Source organism: Tachypleus tridentatus, chromosome 13 (genome assembly GCF_004210375.1).
Source record: "Tachypleus tridentatus isolate NWPU-2018 chromosome 13, ASM421037v1, whole genome shotgun sequence".
Classification (NCBI taxonomy): domain Eukaryota; kingdom Metazoa; phylum Arthropoda; class Merostomata; order Xiphosura; family Limulidae; genus Tachypleus; species Tachypleus tridentatus.
The window spans coordinates 150361776-150385094 of record NC_134837.1 but is presented as its reverse complement, the minus strand read 5'-3'; the positions used below and the strand labels follow the sequence as shown (position 1 = coordinate 150385094).

The window sequence follows — 23319 nt, the reverse complement described above, 5'->3', positions numbered from 1 at the left end:
CTACAACAAACCCACACAGTCACCTGATTTCAAACCATCTGTATAAATAGGAATGGAAGGATGGTTTGAAAGATGTTCAGCAAATAACAGACAGTATTTTCAATCGGAAGTGTCTGCTTTTCTCAGATGACTTAAAAATAGTGGATACAACAATGTTATCCAAGGACAGACCCAATTCATCCAATTGCACTTGGATATGGAGGCCAAAAGGAGTAATGGCAGATCATCTGTTCTGAAAAAGTATGGACCACCGAGGAAGGAAAACACAGCCCCAGGTGAGATGCTTTGATAAAAAACGAAGTTTCATAGCATATAGTAAAGACAGTTGCAAATGACGGAGGTGCAAAGAAGGTTCACAAGACTATGTATAATTTCTGAACTGGAAAGTGCAGAAAGCCCCAGTGCAGAGCCGAAATCCTTGATGATAAATGGGGCCCAGTATTTTTAAGGCTGAGGTTCTGGCATAGCCATGGATCAGTGACCCACAGTTGAGTTTCAATCGAATAAGAGCACGATATATCTTAAGCATGGAACATTGATCTGATATCCAAGTGATGGAAGAGAGGACACAGAAGATGTTCAGCACTCTTGTACATTTGACTGTAGCTGCTTGATGTGTGGCATAAAGATCAGCTTATGGTCAAAGATAAGCTCCAAGAATTTTGTCTCAGGAACCACAGGCAGCACAACTTCACCAATATGGAGTTCAGGATTAGGGTGAATACCCCGTTGGCAGCAAAAAGGCATGCAAACGGTTTTAGAAAGAGAGAAGTTAAAGCCGTTTGCTGTGGCCCACTTCAGTAAACAACTGAGGGCACTCTGTAGCTGCCGCTCAATATACCTCATGTTCAACAACTGACACGAGATGTAAAAGTCATTGACATAGACCCTGTTTGCAACAGTAAGAGGGAGTTGTTCAGTGATGGCATTAATCTTTATACTGAAAAGTGTGACACTCAAAACACAGCCCTGAGGGACTCCAAGATCCTGCAGAAAAGAACAGGAAAGTGTCAAATCCACACGAACCTGGAATCTCCTGTCCATCAAAACATTTTTAATAAAAATGAGCAAATAGCTATGTAACCCATATATTTAGAGGTCTTGCAAAATCCCATACCTCCATATTGTATCACAAGGCTCCTCAAGTTCACAGAATATTGATACAAAATGTTGTCGTTTGAGAAAGTATTCTCTCATTGACGTTTCAAGTTGAATCAGGTGGACCATGGTGGAGCACTGTCATCGGAACCCACACTGGAAGAGCAAGAGGAGGTTGTTTGATTCAAGGAACCAAACAAGATAAGCATTTACCATCCTCTCTAAGGTCTTACAGAGACAGCTCGGCAAAGCAACTGGACAGTAGTTTGAAGGAATCTGGGGATCCGTCCCAAGCTTAGAGAAAGGTAGGACAATAGCTTGGTGCCAGGCATCAGGAAAACATTCTCCTGCCAGATCCAGTTAAAAACAATCAGAAGAATAGTAAGAGAAGCAGTAGGTAGATGGTGCAGCATTTCCTTGTGTACATCATCAGGTCCAACTGATGTACTGCTAGACCGATGAAGGGCCAGTTTGAATTCTACCAGTGTGAAGAGATGATTATAGTCATAGAAACAATCAGCTCGAAAGGAAAAACGTGATCACTCTACCCAAGTCTTGATGGCTAAGAAGGTGGAAGAAGAAGCAGAAGTGCTAGATACCCAGCAAAAACTTTCACCTAGAGTATCAGCAATGCTCTGGATATCACCTACTTCCTGGCAAGAGAGAGCAAGATTGAAAGGGGGAAAGAATTATATTGCCCACTGGCCTTTCAAATCTTGTCTCATGTGACTTTGGAACTAGTGGTAGAAGATATGCTGGTTGTGAAGTTAATCAAAGATTCCTTCTGACTTTGACATCTTACCCACTGGGCATGTGTATGGGCCTGCTGGAAAGCAATGCAATTTGAAAGTGTGTTATATCTACAGAAAGTATCCCAGGCTCGTTTTTGAGCCTTCTGTGCCATGTAGCAGGCAGGATTCCACCATGGACAAGGATGTCATGGAAAACGTGTTGAGGTTTTAGGAATACATTGAGCAGCTGCTTGTATAATACAGTCAGTTTCTGCTGCCACACAGTCATCTATCGATGGCTTACAGACGATGGTAGGATCAAGTTCAGTGAAAGCAGTGAAAGAGGTCCAGTTTGCATGATCCAGCTTCCACCAGGGCACTTAAATCAGGTGTCATTGACCACAGCCAGTCTCTCTCAAGATTATTAAAAAAATTATCACTGCCTCGTGGATTATTATCAACCCTCCATGAAAAGTGGGAGAAGAGTGAAGAGGAGAAAATTAAGAGATCAACAGCAGTAAAGGACAGATTAGGTGCATAAAAATAAGTAAAAGAACCACTATTGAAGAGAGAAAGGTTGTGATCAGAGAGCAAACAGTGATGGTACAACCCAAGAAGAAACGAATGACTATGGCATCCAAGGGTGTGTCAAGTGGCAAAAACAGGGTAGGTACATGCTGATCAACCAACAATGCCACCCTTCCATGCACTCATCCATCACACAGCCTGTCATTGCTGTACAAAGAAAACCACTGAAAGGTGACTGTATCGGCAGGTTTCAGAAATTTTTCCTGTAAGAAAAGACATACAGAATGGCAGGAAGCAATTAGTGGACATTGGTTGGCATTGTAATTCCATCTTTGCAAGTGAAGATATGTCTCACTGCAGAAACTCCTTGGGTGGAGAAAACAAGGAAAATCTCCAACTTGGGGATGTTCTTCAAATCCATCTCAACAATAACTTCTTGTGATGAATTCAAAGTAGCATGAGGTATAACCCCAATAGGTATACCCCCAATTGCCTTTGAATGCAAGAGGAGTTCACTGTGTTGAGATGCAAATGTTTCCACCAATGTCACCAGAGCAAAGCTTTTTTACTGACTTTGAGGAGCCAGCAAGTCCCTCTAGACCCTTCTGAATGAAAAAGGGAGACAATTGCCCTAAAGATTTGTCTGAGAGAGAATGTAGTATAAGAAAATGAGGTACAATGGGTGTTACAGAAGTTAAAGATTGCTGTTCAGAATTTTCAAGACATGGTCCTTTACCTTTGAAATTTTTTTTTCACTATTTTAAAGTTTTTATTTGGAGGATCCATAATAAAAAAAGAAATATTTCAGAGCCCACTGACCCCACCCACCATAGAGCCCTATAAGGGGATGCACTTCAATGTCAAACAAGGACACTGCTGCAACACCAGGGTTTTGTGAATGCTAAACCTAAACACCAGCATCAGATACAATGTTCACATCTGGTGAGAACATCCAACACTGGTATTTGGTTGACCCTAGCCGAAGTGGACCAGCCGACTGACCAGGGGTTGGGGGGCATCCCAAGACTGCCCATCTACAGAAATACATGATCAAAGTGGTGTGTTAGGGTTGGACCCCTCAACCACCAGGATCCTCTCCTCCCTTTCAGGAGTTGCCACGTATGGCAAACAAGTGGGTTGATGTTTAGATCCCAGAGGAGGTAAACTGAAAAATCGGAACCTTCCCCTGGGAGGTCCTCTAACCATGTACGGCAGTGGTTTAACAATTTATCAGGGGTAATGGAGGGGTGACAGAAAAAAAGTTAAAATTCTGAAAATCAAGAAAACATTGAGGTAGCTGGTATTAGGATTAATGTTAACTTAGTCTTCGTATGTAAAGTTGTAAATTAAACCTATTTTAAGTATGTAATAAAGTTAAACCAAATAACAATAAACATCAAAAACTAATATACAGTAGTAGAAAAGAAAAAATATATCTAAGTGTGTGGTAACCTAAAAGTATTTTGACAAGTATGCTTCAGAACACAAGTCACTCAGTAACCCTGATGACTCATCGACGTGTCCAGTATGCGTCACTCACTGCCTGAGGTTGCCTCTATTTCACACTGTCAGTTTCTATGTGAGCATCAGCCGAGGTAGACAAAACCTGGTATGTATGTGTACTGCCCTGTGCAGTATAGTTAGTATTTACCTACTATTACATCATTCCTATGCTGAATAAGCTCTTTTAATGCTATCTAGAATGCCATGAAAAAATAAATAATAAGTTCACATTGTTCACACTTTTTTATGCAGTTTTTCTTTTTCTTTTTCTGCAGATTAAACAATAAAATGTCTAAAAAGCGCACCTACTCTGACACCTTTCTTCGCTATGGCTTTGTGAATTTACCTTCTGGTGGAGAGGATCGGCCACAATGTGTAGTATGTCACAAAGTGTTGACAAATGAAAGCCTCAAGCCATCAAAACTCTCAGCTCACCTCCAGAAGTGCCATCCAAATCTTCAAAATGAGGATCAGGCTTATTTTCAGCACCAGGCTGTAGCACTGAAGAATATCCAGTTCGGTTCATCTGGAATTCAAGCCCAAAAGCTTCAAGCTGCGGTCAAAGCATCTTACTTTGTTGCATATAAAGTTGCCGAACAACAAAAATGCCACACCATTGCAGAGAATCTGATTATGCCTTGTGCATACGAGATGGTAAGCAAGGTATGTGGGGAGGATCAAGCAAAGAAACTGAGTGTCATATCTCTATCAAACAACACAATCCGCCGACGAGTCGATGACATGGCATCAGATATTCTGTCCCAAATTACAACAGAGATCAAGGAAAGCTCATATAGCAAATTCTCCTTGCAATTTGATGAATCATGTGACGTAGCCAGTTGTGCTGTTCTCCTTGGGTTCGTTCGTTACGTCCACCAGGACAAGATCAAAGAAGAGTTCCTATTATGCGAAGATCTGCTGACAACCACGAAGGGAGAAGATATCTTCAATATCATCAACAGTTTCTTTACCACGAATGGATTGGATTGGAACAGCGTTCAATAGGTAGGGAGAGATGTTTATATGAAGTCTAGATTAGTATAAATACAATGAATTACATGGCATATAGTCATATAGTTTTAATTATTGTACAAGTAGCTGTAGTGTAGCTAATATTTTATACATAATTCACAAAAAAGTATCGTGCCTGTCGTACTGAAATACTAAAGTACCAAAATAAATTAAATTAAATTAAAACCATATAATTATAACGCAAAAGATAAGTAAAAATGACTAACTGACGCAATCTATAATAGTTTTCCTTATTTAATCTAGGTCTCTGTCGATGGAGCACCATCGATGATGGGTCGTAATCGTGGATTACGGGGCCTCATACAAGCTGTGAATTCAGAAATTTCTGTAGATCATTGCATCATTCATCGGTACTCTCTTGGATCAAAAAGCCTGCCTGGTAATCTGAAATTAGTGTTTGAAGATGTGTTGAAGATCGTCAATTTCATCAAGTCCAGGGATGTGAATTCGCGCATATTCAGGGAGCTGTGCAAGGAAATGGGAGAGCAGTATCAAGTTCTGCTCTACCACACCGATGTTCGCTGGTTGTCATGAGGCAAGGTTGTACATCGAGTCATTGAGCTCCGAACGGCTCTTCAGGAATTTCTGAAACAAGAAGAATCTCCTTTGCTACCAAGTTCACTGATAAGGAGTGGCTTGCTCGACTTTGTTACTTGGCTGACATATTTATGAGCTGAACAGTGATAATCTGCAACCCAGGGCCAAAACACGACTGTCATTGATGCCTATCACACTGTGACTGCATTTCTGGGAAAATTGAGACTCTGGATTCGACGCTTGGAAAAAGGAGTGATCGCTCAGTTTCCAACCCTAGACCAGTTTGTTGAGGAGAATAGTTATGATACTGGATCACTTTTACAGACCATCAACAAAGAGATGAGCGACCATTTGAAGGGGCTTGAAACAAGCATGCAGCACTACTTTCCAGAGAGTGACCTAAAAACAGCCAGTCTTCAGTGGAACATTCATCCCTTTTCTGTACCTGATGAGGCCATTCATGATGATGATTTCCCTGCAAAGGAGGAGTGGATCACAATGCGAGCAAATGAAGCCTTGAAAGTCAAATTCCAAAACCAAAATGCAGATTCCTTTTGATTTCACAACTAGCTGACTCGCCAACTCTGTCCAAGAGAGCCTTGAAGTTGTTGGTATCATTCTCAACAACGATATCTGTGAGAAGGGGTTCTCAACCATGCTGGGGATGAAAACAAAAAAGAGGACTCGCTTGAATGTTGCAAACGATTCCAGGCTGGCACTTTCAACCACAAAGCCAAGAATTCCTAAACTAGCTTCAAGTATGCAACTCCATCCATCCCACTGATGTTCTTGACATCTTTGGCAATATTCATTAGAAATGCACAATGATCAAATACAATAATTAAAAGTGTAATTCAGTGTAAATAAATTATATAAATAAATTGTAAATAAATAAAGTGTAATAAATAAAGTGCAATATATCTCTAGTTTAATTTAGCCATATATATCAATGTTGAAAACATTTTGTGAAAGGGGTAACATGCTTAATGTGGCATGTTAAATTGGGTAACAAGCTGAAAAAGTTTGGGAACCACTGATGTACGGAATCCACAAGGGGAAAAATTATGGACTGGAACCAAAATCAATAATCAAACAATAAATTAATTTATTAATGTAATCTTGTCACTAAAAATAGTCTATTCAAGTCTATTTGATGATAAAAATGAAAAGCAAAAATTACAAAAGACTGGATGTCTAATTAATGTCAATCTTGTACACAAGTTACTAATGTAACATCTTTGAAAACAGTGTAACAAAATCTAGTTTTCAAACTTCTTGATTTTTTATATCTACTTTAATTTTGCCTGAAAACAAATGAGGTCATTATTTATGTTTGGAACAAAAAAGGATTCATCTGAACCACTTATTTAAAATCTAAATACAAACAACATTCTTAATTAATAATCATTTTACACAAAATGACTAAAAATAATCACAAGATATCTCATTTCCAAACCTAGTCATTCAAATTCATTTTGCCAATGATACATAAATCTAATCAAAAACAGAGGTACATAAGTATACTTGCTTGCAAATCTGAGCCATCAGGCGGGCAGCAAAATCTCTTAGTGCCCAGTGGTTGTCTACTTCAGGTCGATTGCATAACTGCTTCGTGACAATACACGTAGCAACAGCAGGAATGAGTTCATGAAGCTATGAAATAGAGAAAAGAATGAGACAGATAACATCACAATGAACATAATTTACATTAGTTCTGTTAGTCTATAACTTAACAAGTACATCTGAATCTGAATACAGAAACCACAATAGTAACAGAAAATTACTTTTAGCACACTGATAATTGGTAATTTAAGATATAATATATAAATCTTTATAATACAATTTTCGAACTGACAGATGACTCTCACTTTGTTTGGTAATTTATCTTGGAGATTTGTTGATAAAAGAAAAAAAATTTAAACATTAGAATACTTAATTGAATATAGTTCCTAAATTTAAAATAATAAAAAGTAGAATTTAAACATCTTTCCAGACAACATACCCACAAATTAAACGACTATATAAAACTATTCTGTTACTTAGCACTGCTGGTGCTGCTTACATAATACGTTCACTGAACGTAACGGTTACCCCTAAATATAGTAAAATAAACCACTCTCATGTAATTTCTTTTATTAGTAGTGTTAATCATATTAGCATCTGATTATTTGACTTTCTTTTGTAAGCCAAAACCCTTCATTGAAGTTTCTATAATAATGTCACAGAGATATAGTAAGAATAGTTAAAATCGACAACAATAATCAATTTTAACAACATTCATGAACAAAAACAAATATCACAGAACTACACCAACAAGTTTGACCAAACACAATTTAAAAATAATCTTATGTGAATACTAAATTTACTACAAAACATCTCAGTAACTTTTACAAAATGTATCACAAATAACAAAATATATTCTCTACAAAAGTACCTCCATTGTAATTTTGGAGTACCAAGAACATTCATAATTGTTACATTATAAAATTCATAACTTTTAACAGAAAGAACCCTATTAAGGAGTCTTAATATTGATTATTTACAATAATAAAATGAACCAGCATCATTTCTAACTGGTCCCTACAGTACCCTGCTACTAATCTAGTAGGATTCATATGGTCACTTACCAAATTAAAAATATACAAAACCTTGAGTCAATATCTGTCAGAAAGTTTAACAAGATTTCTCTCATTCAATGTGCATCTTCTAAGTATATATAACACCACTAAAAATTATCTATTCTGGTTTACTACAAGTGTTTTGTTTGACAGAATATGATCAAAATTGAGTAACTTTACTTTCTTACTTCCAACCACAAGCTTTTATTGCATATTTCTCAAACAATGGTTTTCCAATCCATTTGTCACATAATGACAACATGCAGTCAATCTGTTTTAAAACAAAGTTTCTACTTCAGAAATACCTCAAACTTGCAAAACACCACAAAAACAATTCTGATTATCACAAAAGGATCCATATGTTAGTCACTGAATATGTATATATTTTTCTTACTTATGTTTTGTTCTTATGATAATACCCGACTCCCAACACCTCTGCTACTAAAGTGACAGAGATTGAGGACACACAACTAACCAATAAGTATTTACTACAACTCACAGTAAGAATTGTTGAAAACAAGCTGGTATACATCCCCAAAAGTGTTTATGTACAAAATGAGTATTTAGCACACTTATGATTGCATATTTTACAGCAAACTAAGAGACAGGAAATAGAACTTCAAATGATACAAATATTATTAAAAAGTGTTGCTTCAGATAAGAATCAACAAAAGAACAAGCCCTGATGAATCATAATTAATAATATTAAAATATCACGATTATTTACAACTATGCAACTCTCAGAAACATATATAAACACATCATAATGTAAACTATGATTTAAAAATTCCATAAACTTTGTTAAATTTAAAACAAAATACTACAAATAGTGTCTTAAATATGTGTGGCAAATTTTCACCAACCTGCATTCTTTCATCTGTTTAGTCACTACGGTTTGAAATCAAGCCACTAGTCAATAAACCACATATACACAAATATTTGTACCCAACTCTTTCCTGGACAGATTATCAATCTAGTGTTTTTAAACATCTACAGGAGTCTTATCACTGTCATTTGTTTGCCTTAATCCTTGTATTCTAGCATGGCTCTCAGGATAGTTTTTAAACTTATCTTTATGGCTTCTGCTATTTTTCATTGATCACATACAGTCACATACAAAATCTACACAACAAGTGATTGAAGTTTCACTTCTTCCAGTTCTAAGATTTGATAAATTTCCCCAACATACATACAAAATGCTATTTCTAAGCCAACTGTATATAGCAAAAGCTTCTAGCAGTTCCTAATTTATATTTAAATATTTTGATTATCCAACTACCTCTAACATTAATACAATCATACTTATCTAATCACTAATTATTTCAAATTCTCTCTAATGCCAAATTTCTAAAAAAAAAACCATACTACATAGCTCAAGTTCTTTCCTTACTTTCTATATAATTCACAAATAAAAAAAAAAAACAAATATAATTCTAAATCCAATGCAAATATTTACATGATTTAACTTATAAGCCACAAACAGTAAAATTAGGCAACCATTTTAACAAATTTGTAAGACAGCTCCAAATTATTCTGCATATATTACACTATTAAACATGAAAACCTTGAAATAAGTTTAAAAGATATGTTAATCACAAAATATTACTCATAACTGATTATGTTACCTGAAATGAGAGATTTTAAGTTTCAAGAAATGCTTTTGCCACCGATACACAATTAGACAAAACAGTTTCATAGATTTCAAAGTATATGTTATTTCAAACTTACATATTTCTCCAGGTACAGAGTCTGATTTTCCAGCAGGGAAAAAACCATTCTCATCAAATAAATCAGCAATGCTAGGTTATTTTGTACAACATTTACCTTTACCTATTATTAAAAAATAATAATAATAGGTTACACTTTTAACAAAGAATACACAGTAATACTAGCACAGTGAACATAAGTAATTAAAATAGTTTAAGAAAAATGAAAGCATAACTAATAAGTATCTTTTAAACAACAGAGTACAGTATAAATGAGTAAACATGTATTTTAGAACTATTAAAAACAGCTTAAAATTCTTAGAGTAACTGTAAAACTAATATGTTACCATATTAAACAAGCATTAAATAATAGTGGAAAAGATATTCTGTTTGCAGTAAAACAAGTTCATGCTGGGTTCTTGACAACTCAGTGATTACTAGATTTGGTTTTATAATGTTCAATACACCAGTTTCCAGATATCTTAAAATACCTCACACATATCATCAGTTGTTACTTACATCTTCTTTTAAACATATATTTTGAAGTAACTTGTCTGCCCTGTTGAAAGTGCTAACTCAACTATTGCTTAAGCTTTTAAGTCAAGAACACAAATTAATCCTCGTAATAAGAGTGCATGCCGTGTTTTTGTAAAACCCTCACAAAATATTAAAATTTAAAATACACTGCACAATTCACTTTTATGTACATGAGTGAGGCAATAATGTCAATTAGTATATAAATAACTGCAATAAATTCAGTGGTAATTATAATGAAAGAAGCAACATACACTATTTCAATAAGCTGCATTTCTTTCCACAGCTGGCGAGAACTGAATTGCAATCCAAGAATAGTGTATCAATACACAAAACAAATATCAAAGTATCTCCGAGTTGTTTTTTATGTTCAAAATATGCATTATTACTTTTACCAAGCAAATCTGCTGTTATATTTAATAACTAAGAAAATAACTTACCCCTTCTGAAATGAAAGTACAAAGACTAGGCAACATCTGATGAAGACCTGGATCAGAGTTTAAACTTTGCAAAGCTTCCTACACAGTAACAGAATACATCATTTACTAAGAGTTACATAATACTCTTATATAAAAATGTATTATTAACTTCAAATAACTCATTTAACAATCATCAATACAAAAAGCATACTTTAAACATTTTAATGCACAGCATGTGGAGGATAACGTGGGTGTATGAAGCAACAGTGCTCAGGAAAAAAAAAATTTAGTCAAAAAGCAAGGTGGAGTATAATAGTAATTCATTTACTCTTCAGAAAATATAATCTAAATGACATGAATGTAATTACATGAAGTAGAAGCCTGGTGAGCTGAGACAAACCCAGCTTCCTGTAGTTGGGTTTCCTCCATCCTGGTAATGAAAACCTAACCATTTTAAAGGATGATCTGGAGTAATAAATGACTTTTACATTCTCCACATTGCAGTTTCCATGGTCAAGAGTTTACTTTTTAATATACAGTCTTGTATGAATTTTTTTTATAAGCTCCGATAGTCTTGGAGAAATATAGGGTGATCTATTTATAAGTACATTTTTTTGCATTTTTGTACATTTCACAATATGAAAAAAAAATGGAAGTTGAGAGTTTTAAACTGAAGAATTTTTGTGTGATTTGATTCTACTTTAAGGTCATATCTAAATATTAAGGGTTACTGCTTTTCCACAACTGGATGTAGAAAGAAAAAAACAGTAAGAGTTAATAAGTTGTGGGTTCAAGCACTTAACTCTTAACCCTAAACTGACTCTCCTCAGTTACTAGCTAGTTTGACGTTGGCATCTGGATCTTGTCTGATAGATGGAATAACCCTAACGTGTTTTCCTTTGACTTAAAGGTGACAATAAGGACTAGTAATGGAAGAAAAAAATTTGATATTGTAGTCTCATTATAATGTTTTTGTGTTACATGTCTGTATATATATATTGCTTAAGGTAAGTATGAGTGAATAAATTACACAAGTGATCAACATGTATAGTATTTTACTTCAAATCTTCTCCACAAATCTTTTGCACTTGAAAACATATCTGTATTAAAACTCAAGTTATTAGCAGAGGTTTAAAGAATAGACAGGTACAGTTGTAACTTATTTATAATTACCCCTACTGGAGCTTCAGAATTATTAGTTCTCTTAATTGATGCTAATATACATTGTAAAAAAAACAACAACAAATAATTATATAAAACAAACACTCACTAATCTACGAACTTCATCTGAACCAACACAGGCCTCTGTTATTTCTTTGTAATACAACTGTTGTTCCTGTTATACAAAAATCATATTATAAATATAAAAAAGGAAAAAGATCAATTCTTTCTGCAAACAATAAGAGTTGTGGCTTTTAAACACCAAATAATTAATGAACAAGGAATTTTAAGTGTGAAAGTATTTGATTTAGTAAGCACAGAGAAGTATAAGAATTTCATAACTTACCATATTTACACCTTGTAAGACACACCTTTTTTCTTTAAAAATATCTTGAAAAATCCTCATGCATCTTAGGGTCTACTCACAATGGTCTCTTACACAAATCATAATATCATTACTTACCAATTACAAGTATTTTCAATTGCATAAAACATTAAATTTAACTAATATTATCTATATACTGTGAAGAATATGATGTATTTGACTGTTGTTATCCAGTATCTTCCACGATGTAGCATCTTACAAGGCATAAAATACGGTGATAAGAATAATTTTTTTTGCAATATCATACAATTATCATTATGGCTCAATACCTAAATGCACAAGCTACAATAAAAAGTGTTGCGAAAGGTTTTACATTTTTTCTTTAAATTTTATAATAATTGCAATAATTGTTCTTTTAATCACTTATAATTTCCAAAACCTTGTATATTTAAAAACTTGTACATTTTGGCGAGTTCAATTTGGCATTGCTCTAATGCTATTTAACACCTATTTAATTTGATAGTAATTTCAAATTATTTTTAAGGTACTATACTGTGCATTTTTTTTTTATTATTCAAAAAAAGTAGAAATGTAAACAATAGTTTTGTGATACTTGAGATACTCAAGTTCCTCTTAAAAATACTACATTAATGTTGAATGTGACTTGCTCATATACAATAACAAGAGTGAGGAGAAAAATAATACTACAGAAATACACAGTTTAATTAGTTAACCATCCAAAGCGTGTCACAATAACAAAGCTTATAAAAATACAGGCATTCAAGCCATGCTCAGTTATGGTAGTAATGTGAATTCAGCATCTATTTTAATCTTGATGTTTAAGTTAAATTTATATTCAGAAATGTAAATAACTTGTACTGTCAAATCTGTACCATGCAACTCTTGCTTGTACACTAAAGTTGTAGAAAATTCTAAGTGTAAAAATAAAAGTATATTTGTGTGTATCTAAATGCTTGTGTATCATCAGTACTATTTTTCAAGCTGAAAATTCTAGAAACTCTCCTTATGCCTATAAATATAACCAATACAATGCTCCAAGAGACAGTATATATTACTAGTTTGCTACAGTTGATATACCACAAACTTTGGAAGTTATAAGTGTTATTAACACTTATTAAACATGAACATTTAAATTAAATGGATTCACATCAGACAGCAGTATTTTTTTGAAAACATTACAAGCTTTAGCGATCAGAGACAACAAAAGAATCCAGAGCTATCTAGCTCCCTGTTAAATCAATTGTACCTACATCAACTCGAAATTAACTTGCTCATCTTGAACCCTTAATAAGACGTCAAGGAAGTTCCACACCAGAAAGAAGACTTGATATTGCATGTAAGTTTGTTAAACTTTTGTACATAGGTCATTACTTGTGATAACCATTATTGTACATTGTGTTATTGTTTGTATATTAAAATATATTTGTATTAGAGAAATCTGTGTATCAATCTTGTTGGCAAGTATCATAAATTGGATATATTAAACATCTATTTAACTTCTTAATTCAAATTCAAATATAATTCAGTTTCAGGCTAAATGAAATTATAATTAATGTAATAAATTGAAAACACATTTAAGATAAATTGTAATATGTAACAAGCCATAGCTACCTAGTAGCTGAAAATATTGTATTATAAACATGAAGAAATCAACTTTAGCTGGTCAAGGACACTTCATGTGAAAAATTATGGTAAGACTTCATATTTAGTGTGAGCTGTATGCAAGACTCTTGAGAAGAAATATGGCAATGATACTGTTAGAAAGAGAAATGATGAAGGAAGAAAAATGACCAAAAGTCATATTAAGTACCTCAGGGTATGTTCTTTATATGACAGATGACAACTGAATAGACATCTTACTAATGACCTCACTGAAAGTAAAGCTGTAAAAATTTCCTCAAGAACAGTAAGATACACATTAGAATGAAGCATGCCAATGGATGTGTAATTACATAAAAATTAACAAGTTTAAATGGGTTATGGAAACATTTGCACTTTCAGGATGAATCAAAGTTTGCAATACAAGGCAACAATAAACATGAACAATAAAATATAAAACAGGAATGGAAGTGGTCAGAATCTGAAATGTCTAAAAATCTTTAAATTGGTGTGGCCACTTCAACAGTTTTAGGAATTCCATTGCATAACAGACTATATGAAATATTTTAACCCCACATAACCAAATTATTTCAATTATTGCTATGTTATCTTTTGTTATTTTTAGAAAAAAATACAAAAATAAAGTAAAAACATCAATTTATTAAGAAGGCTGCAACAGTTCAGTACCTGATGGAAATATTTTGATAATTTGCATTCAAGCATTAGCATTACATAAAACACTTTCAATTCAAACATATATAGATATGAACATTTCTTGAATACAATGCTGGTTGCACTAGTTTCCACTCCAATAGTTACAAAATTCAAGTGTCAGATGATTTGCATTACATCTGGGAGTTCAAATACTTAACCCCTATTTTTCTAGTACAAAAATTATTAAAATTTTGACAAAATAAACATTTCTCATTAAGTAAAAATGACTATATGTAACTCCAAAAACTTTCAGAGTTAATGTGACAGCTATGAAAACAAAGTAGCTCTGACCTGTATAGCAATTAGGACTGATGCTTTGTCACATGCCCTACAATAAATAATAATATTGATTTGTTTTGAACATTAAGTTTTTAAACAATAAGAAGCCAATATGTGGTTTTTTACTAACTTTGTCACAATTCAATTAAAAAACATCAAAATATATTGTTAAATGATTTTAGGAAATGACAACCTCATGTTATGAGCTATTTACACACAAGCATTACACACAATGCACTTGTGCATTGATTATAAATGTTCTCAGTGCTTAAAATAACGAATCCACACCAGACCTCATTCAAAGCAAATAGCTTATAAGGTTCACCAATATTAAAACAATCCTATAAAGTTTGGTTTGTAACTTTTAGAATTATATTTCTGCATAAAATTTATACTGAGACTTTTTTTAAATTGATTTTGAAAAATGTTTTAGCTAATAATTTAAATAAAATTTTACCGAGTTTAATTCATACGAGTTTTAGAATTGGTTTTCATTAGAAATTTTTGATTTTTTTCATACTAAGATTTATTTTTGAATTTGGATTGTAATAAAAAACCAATAGGTTTTCAAGTAGGAAAGCTTGAATTTTATCAGTTGTACTAGTTACACGATTGATGTAGAACATCTTCAGAAATAAACTACAAAATAATTAGTAATGTCTCATGCTCAATTACTTAAAATTTAAGTACATAAAAATGTAAAGTTAAAAAACCAAAATGAATAAAAAATTAATAAAAGGAAAACAATTTCACACCCAACTTCAAAAATCACCAAGACTGAGTATCTCAAATGCAAATATTAAAGTCAGACCTTGTACCTATCTGCAGTAGTGGTCTGTGCACTTTGTTAACTTGTTACTTTCTAAGGGTCTATTAGAAATGTTAATAAACTACACGAAAACGTATAACACTGTTTGAAAAATAAGCATATTAATCTTTCTCTAATCAGAATGTTACAAATACCCTGGGTTTTGTAGAAGATAATTACAGAAGACTGATAGAAAGCCAGTAATTCAGTGTTTTAGTCAAAATACACTATAATAAACCAACAGAGATTAATCCACTCACTGTAGCCAGCATTTAACAAGCTAGAAATATCTCAGTATTCCAAAAAAGAAACCTCTATCAAAATACATGCTTTAGTAACTGTGGTGCTGCTTTAACTTTAAGTATACACTATCCATAGACTGAGCTTCTGCTTCAAGTTGATTACACGTGCAATGTAGTAACAACAGTCACTGATTATGAATAGTCCAGCCAACACATTGCAATATATTAACCCTTTTACTGTGCAACTAATTTTCAGGTTGATTCCCTAAAAGTGTTAATTATCCACAAAAAAGAAAGTATGAATTTGATCTTTTGTGTTAATTTTTCAGCACTGAAATAAAATGTATTTTCTCTGTCTGACAGTAATATTCCTTCAAAATCATAGTGGGTAATGAAGAAACAACTGAAGAAAATTAGACACGTGTTTTCCAGTAAATGGTATAAATATAGGCAAAATAGTCAATAAGAGACCAAGATCATTACAAAATATAAAATAAATTTAGATGATATCCATACTATAAAGAAGGTGTCTTTATATAGATTCTGTACATGTTTCTGCAAAGTTGGCATTTTTGTAATGAGGCATATAAGCATCTAGATTTCACATATGGCAGCATATTTGCAGGTCTGGCAACTGTTTCAAGCCCAGGGGGATATTCTTGCATGTTACAATAAAGGGAAACTTTTTTGGTGGCTGTGAAGTTAAATCCAAATTTTGCAATTAGTGGATGTAAATGTTTAATTGGTCCATAATGTGCAACAAAAGGGATTAATATAATTTAATTTCAGTATTAAGAATTAATAAAATGATGAATTAAGTGGCATTACTGAAATAGTTTACAATATTTTATGACCATAGTAATGATATGATTATTTGATCGTGTATAGCACTCATTTACTGATGAGTAATGCTATATATAGAGTAGGAATTTTTTGGCATAATATTACTGAATGAGGGAACAATATGAAACGTGATTATTGGTTTCAGAATTACATTTATCTGCTTAAAGGCTCAGTCCAAGTGGGGCTACTTTAATAAAACTTTAATGGTGGTATTTTTAATTTGAGTTTTTAATTTTTACTAACTGGTGATATTAAAAGAAACAAAAAAACTTGCTATAAATTAATTTATAGTCAAAATTTTCAGACTTACAGTAATAAATAAGGATTGAAAGCCTAGAAGTAAGCTTTAATAACAACACAGAAAATATCTTCATATTAATTCTCATAAAGAAAATATACCTAGAAAACAGCTCAACAATTTATATTTTATCACAGTAGCCTAAAAGTTCTTAAAATGTGAACATACAAGTTTAATTTAATGTTAACTTTTTAACACACCATGTAAATTGGATTTTAGTACTGGGCCTGTTTGCATGTTTATTTTTTTCAGAATGTTGGCAAACAGGGTATCTTGTTGTCTGAGGTAATGTTTGCTATGACAATACATCAAAGTAATTTATAATGTTGAATCCAAAGTTATTCTTACCACAGAGAGTTCATGCGTGGCTAACTGCTTAACCCTGACTACTTCCACATGTCTAGCTCTATCTTTCTTTCCACTTCCAGCAGGTTTTCCTGTAGTAGGGGTCAATCCACTGCTTCCAGGTTTGTTCACCTTTATTGCTGGATCTATACTTTCTGCTTTTTGTTGTTCTTTGGACACTAAATAAAGTAATACAGTTTTTTTCAAGTACATTCGTCACAGCAAAAAATCCATAGAATTGTGCAGAAATTAGGTTTCAACAATTTCAGGTTTTTCTTTGTAAATTGTAAATTGAGAAAATTTTTACGTAGAGGAGCAAACAACATTTCGACCTTCTTTGGTCATCGTCAGGTTCACAAATGTAAAAACGGCTCATTTGGGTTGAGAAAATATTTTTACGTAGAGGAGCGAACAATGTTTCGACCATGTTTTCAGTCATCGTCAGGTTCACTCCTTTGTTCACTCATATTTTCTCAACCCAAACGAGCCGTTTTTACATATATATAAATATATTTCATTGAACATTTTAATGCACACACTCAATCATTGAAAACTGAAAAATTTAACCCAAATTATTAGTCAATATTGATCAAGTATTTATTTGTGAACACTTCAATTTTGTACACAATCATAAAACATGTATAATTATTCTAACTAATGAACAAAACCATTGTAATCATTTTAAGTACTTCTTCAACCTCAATGAATACTTCTAGTTAAAATAGTCTATTAAATTATCTCCATTAATATTTCACTGTCAATTTTTTGTTACAACTTAACCAGGTATGTTGGTTTCATAACATATTGAGACTAAAAATTGTCACAAAATGTTTTCACAGTTACAAAGGATAAAATTGTTATTTTTTTTCAATTATCAATTACTTCTGTAAGTATATAAATTCAAATAGCACAATCAAATAAATTGTTAACAAAACTACTGCTAAATTGCTTGTGAGCAGACAAACACTTTCATCTGGGCTTTTCCACTGTATCAAAATTCCAGTTTTTAATTATAATTTTTAATTAATTATAATTCTGATATGCTTCCATTTTATTTCTACCCATTTTAACTGCTTGGACAAAAGATTAAGATATGTGGACTAAAACTGAACTCCTCCATTTAATCTAGCTTAGCTTGGCATGGGAAATAACAAGAAGACAATTTTTTTTTATTGTGCTAGTGAAAATATTTGCCAAAAGCTCAGTTATAAATTTCTATCCACTTTTTCATGAGAAAAAGAAACTTTTAAAATTCTAAGCAGATTTCTGAAATTTGTTTTTCAACAGCAGAGCTCCTGTAAAAGGTGAACATGATTTAAACACTAATATGAATTATATATTAAAATCAGTTAAAATAAACTACAGTATTCGATATTCTAAGATAAAATACTGACCTGGAGGAGGATTTTCAGGAATTGTTGGCTGAACACCTTCTATACTTAGCCAATGAGCTGTAAAAGTTAAATAGTTTGAGCAAGTTAATAAACATAGCCCACTTAATGCTTACACTTATAAACACTGACCAACACTGTATTCCAAAAAAATCTTTGAAAAATAAAATCTAATGTTTCTACTCATGGTCTCAGGAAAAACATTAAGATGTAAGTTTAATTAATTATGTCGTATGAGAGTATAATCCAAAATAAACTGAAAGACATTTCTTGTGAAATGAATGATGAATATAGGGATTCATTAAACTTAAACAATGCTTTAAGCTGTTAGTGTGGTCATATTTTTTTTTACTTTAAAAACATATGCTATTATTTTGTAAACTTAAAATATAATAATCAGTTTCTGTAGATACGTTTCCTTACTTAGATGGAGATGCCACAACATGTAAAAAAAACAAATGTGTGCATGTGTGAACAAAAATATGTTTATAAATTTAATTTCTAAAAAACTTTCTAGCATGAATATCCAAATTTTACAAACTAGGTACATAGGCAAGAAAATTCAATTAAACAATTAATTTGACATGCACATGTAATGTACTATTATATTAGTCTAAATATTCATTTTATGAGTTACCATATTTCTCTAATATTCTCAATGTAAAATGCACACACACCAATGTAATAAAATGAGTAACATTTAAAACAATCTGGTTTAATTTCAGTTTTATTGCTCAAATTGTTTATGTATTAAGAACAACAGCATATCTCATAATAATTTAGCACTTAAACTACAGTAAACAGATTTTATCTCAAGTAATATTGAGATCCCATTAAATAAACTATTCAAAGAAAAGTTAAAAGCACACTAAAATCACCCCTAAATATCTATTCATACAGCTCTAGAACAATAGTAAAATAAGACGAGTCTCATAATTAGTTGTAATTTTTTTTTCTTTAGTACAAGCCATTTTCCTGAAAGCAGCTTTACTTGATCAGTGTATCAAGATTTATAGTTTATCCAGCTGTAAATATATAACCGTGATTTTTATTAGCAACTGTTTCCTAAGGCTATGATGTTAAAATATTAATTTTCGTATATAATATTAAATATTTTAGGGTTACCTACCTTTTAGTGTTACATCTAAGGGTAGTTTCTGTGTTTGTCCTCTGATAATATCATTCAGTTCCAATTCCTTTTCTTCAGTGAAATGCAATTCTCTCCCTCCTCCACTGGCAAATCGGAATGGTATAAATTCCGGGGCAGAAAAACCATATAGTGGCTATGCGTTGCACATAAAAAGAAAACAAAAAGAAGAATTGACAGGTAAAAGTTAAAGCACTTTTTACAAAAGACTTAACACTAATTACATAACAGCACCACACTTTTCAATATTTTAATCTATTCCAATAGGAGAATCCTTAAAACAAAAAAAGTCTGTTTAGAAAATTGATTGTACCAATGATTGGGAAGTCTCAAACATGATTGATGCATAGTTTCTATTACATATTCATAAGCAGATCTTGTACTGAGTGATTCCAATCATTTGGCTATTATCAATTAACATCCTCAAAGAAAGCAGAATAAAGTCATGAGTAATATAGCTTAGACTTGTTTTTGAACACATTCAAAATAACCAGTGTTCAGATAAACAAACCAGACTATTTTGTAACACTCCAGGAATGTGTTATTTATTCTTAATCTGTAAAACATTTCTACTCAAAGCAGTTGAAATATAAAATTCCACCACACAAAAAGTAAAACTGAAGTGATGTATACCTAGTGACTAAAATGTATCATAATTTAGTGATCTTTTCACACACAAAAATTACATCTGTCCTTCTTAAAATTTAAAGACACTGAGTACAAGTAAGATGCTCTAACTAACTAGTTTATTATCTCTTTTCTATATGATGTCAGTGAATTACAATAATTGCATAACTTTAAAGTGACTACTAGAGTTTCTAGTACAGCTTTTAGTATGGTAGATGCATCTTCACAAAATTTGATTTTTTAGCTATTTTTACTGAAGATTTGTCTGAATATATGAAACCAGAGTATTGGCTCCTTCCAATGCAAAGTGATTTTATATTCTAGTTAAAAATACTTTCCTTAATCTGGGAATTTTCAAATATCATTTGTGTAACCTCTAAAACAACCTAAATAATTATCAAACATTTTTTCCCAGTTACAAATTAAATTTTATCTGTAATTTTCTCTACCCCAACTCTACATGGACTTATATTTCACTGACCTTGTAACCACCATAAATAAATCTAAATTGCCCCTTTTAATTTCTAGAATCACTGCAGAATGTAACAAGAACCTAGATTAAGGTTCGTGGCAGAATAGACATGTTTATACTTAACTTTGTTTCAATGCCTTTTGAGCTGTGTCTAACTAAATATCCTGCCACACAAGTTATAAATCACATAGTGAAAACATAGCTCAAGTTACAATACTGAATGATGTAACTCACAAGCTAGTCAGCAGCATACCTATAAGAAAATTATTTTTCATTATCTTACCTAACCAAACCTAGTGTGTTTCCAAATTTTACATAGTAGTTTCCAAATTTCATAGTAATTTTTGAGCAGTAAATAAAATATACATGTGAAAGCTATAATTTTCATAAATAAAAATGTGTTGCTAATAGGTACTTCCCTCCACTCACAAGATCAGCTTTTCCCATTTTGTGCTGCCCTCTATATGTAAATTTTTCAGAAATGCATTACATAAGCCTTTATCATGCCTCTGTTGAAATCCAATGATCCAACACATCTTTCATGTAAATATCATGTGCCACCTCTCCACCTATAGAAAAGCACTACTATAATGTGATTCCCTTTAAGCACTACTACTGAACTATCTATTCGAAGTTAGCAAAAGACATGAGCACCAGAAGATAGTGAGAAGGAAGTGTGGATAATGTGATTGAAAGTAAATACCTATTAGAAACAAATTTTCATTCAGGAAAATAACTTCCACTAAGGTACTCTCCCTCCACTCATGAGGTTAGCTGGAATCTGAAATTGAAATGGAGGAAGGACCAGCATGAGAGAAGCACAAGCATCTGCAGGACAATGCCTAAATGAGAGAAACAGAACAAGCAACCTGAGGAAAGAGTCACCACAGCAGATCTGAGAGAGGTAGCTCTTCATCAAGATCCTCAACATGATCAGGAGGACCAGACATGGCAGAACATAAAGAGTATATCTGCATGGGAGAAAACACTTTAACAATGAGATCTTTAACAAAGCAAAGTCACTCAATCCCATCATGAGGAGGACCACACATGACAAAACATGAAGAGTAGATCTGCATGGAAGAGAACAGTTTAGCAATGCGATCTTAAACAGAAAGCAGAACCCCTAAATCCCACGATGGAAAGTAGGCAAGTAGAGATTTTTCTCATGGTGTAGAGCAGCGAGAGCAAAATGGATTTTACATGGTAGGTCAAGTACATCCAAAACATCACTTGTTAGGTGCCAACATCTTTGCAAGAGTAAGATGAGGATAATACCATCTTCACCTCAAGTCCAAGAATCAAGAGGAAACCTAGACTCCAGAAACTCACAGGAGAACCTAATTGATTGATTGATTCAATGTTTTATGGCACAAAGCAGCTAGGCTATCTGCACCAAACATCAGATAAAAAAGTAAAAATAAATTAAATGTAGTAAAATACAGAAAAGGAAATGAAGGTAAAACAAAACATCATTGAAAAACAGAAAAATCATAAAACCAATATTGACACCTAGTCTACAACGTTAAGAGAGAAAGCAGAGTAAGAGAAGTTGTAAAGGACTTTCTCTAGCAAAATGGTAATGATTGTAACCCAGGAAGACTAACAGGTAAGTAAGTACAAGAACCACCGTCAGTCACCTGAAGTTGGCCTTTCCAGTCCTGGTTCCAGGTTATGTTGTCATAACAGCCATTATCAAAAGGTAAAATAAGAAAAGTTTTAAAAGACATATAGCAAAATCATAATAATTAGCCAAATGTCCAGTAAAAAGGTAAAAGTAAGGTAAATGTAGTAAAATTTGTAAAAGGAAACAAATGTAAAAACAAAACAGCAATTAAAAACAGAAAATGGCATAAAATCAAAGTTGGCATCCAGTCTACAAAGTTGTAAAGGACTTCCTGTAGCAGAATGGTAATGATCATAACCCACCAGGAAGACTAACAGGTAAGTACAAGAACCGTCAGTCACCTGAAGTTGGTCTTTCCAGTCCTGGTTCCGGGTTATGTGTCATTATGGCCAGCACCAAAAGGTAAAGTAATAACAGTGTTAAAAGACATGCAGCAAAATTATAACAACAACTCGCCAAAAATACTAACAGGTAGTTCAAATAGCAGCGTCAGCCACCTGAAGTTGGCCTTTCCAGTTCTGGTGTCGAGTTATTTAATGTTCTGGCCATTTTCAAATTTCAAATTGAACTAGAGAGATTGAGACTCTGAAAAGGTAACCACAATTAAAAAATTTAATGAATACCCACTGCTAAAATGAGATTAAAAAGATTAATGGCCATTAAAAATCTAAAAACTTTATCATAACGAAAGCAAGACAGTAAAATGTGGCTTAC

At 32.8% G+C, this 23319-nt stretch overlaps 1 protein-coding gene across 4 annotated transcripts in view; it reads right to left on the bottom strand.

Annotated features, from left to right (window-relative positions):
• Positions 1 to 23319, bottom strand: part of LOC143238032 (transcription initiation factor TFIID subunit 6-like) — a 43550-nt gene that overhangs the window by 7868 nt on the left and 12363 nt on the right. For all 4 annotated transcript variants that reach the window (XM_076477931.1, XM_076477930.1, XM_076477929.1 and 1 more), the window contains exons 4-10: positions 19862 to 20015; positions 18736 to 18792; positions 17345 to 17520; positions 11977 to 12042; positions 10728 to 10805; positions 9776 to 9877; positions 6958 to 7082 (exon numbers count right to left, since the gene is read on the bottom strand). In XM_076477931.1, coding sequence (XP_076334046.1) covers positions 6958 to 7082; positions 9776 to 9877; positions 10728 to 10805; positions 11977 to 12042; positions 17345 to 17520; positions 18736 to 18792; positions 19862 to 20015 — 758 coding nt within the window. The remainder of the gene's footprint in view (positions 1 to 6957; positions 7083 to 9775; positions 9878 to 10727; positions 10806 to 11976; positions 12043 to 17344; positions 17521 to 18735; positions 18793 to 19861; positions 20016 to 23319) is intronic.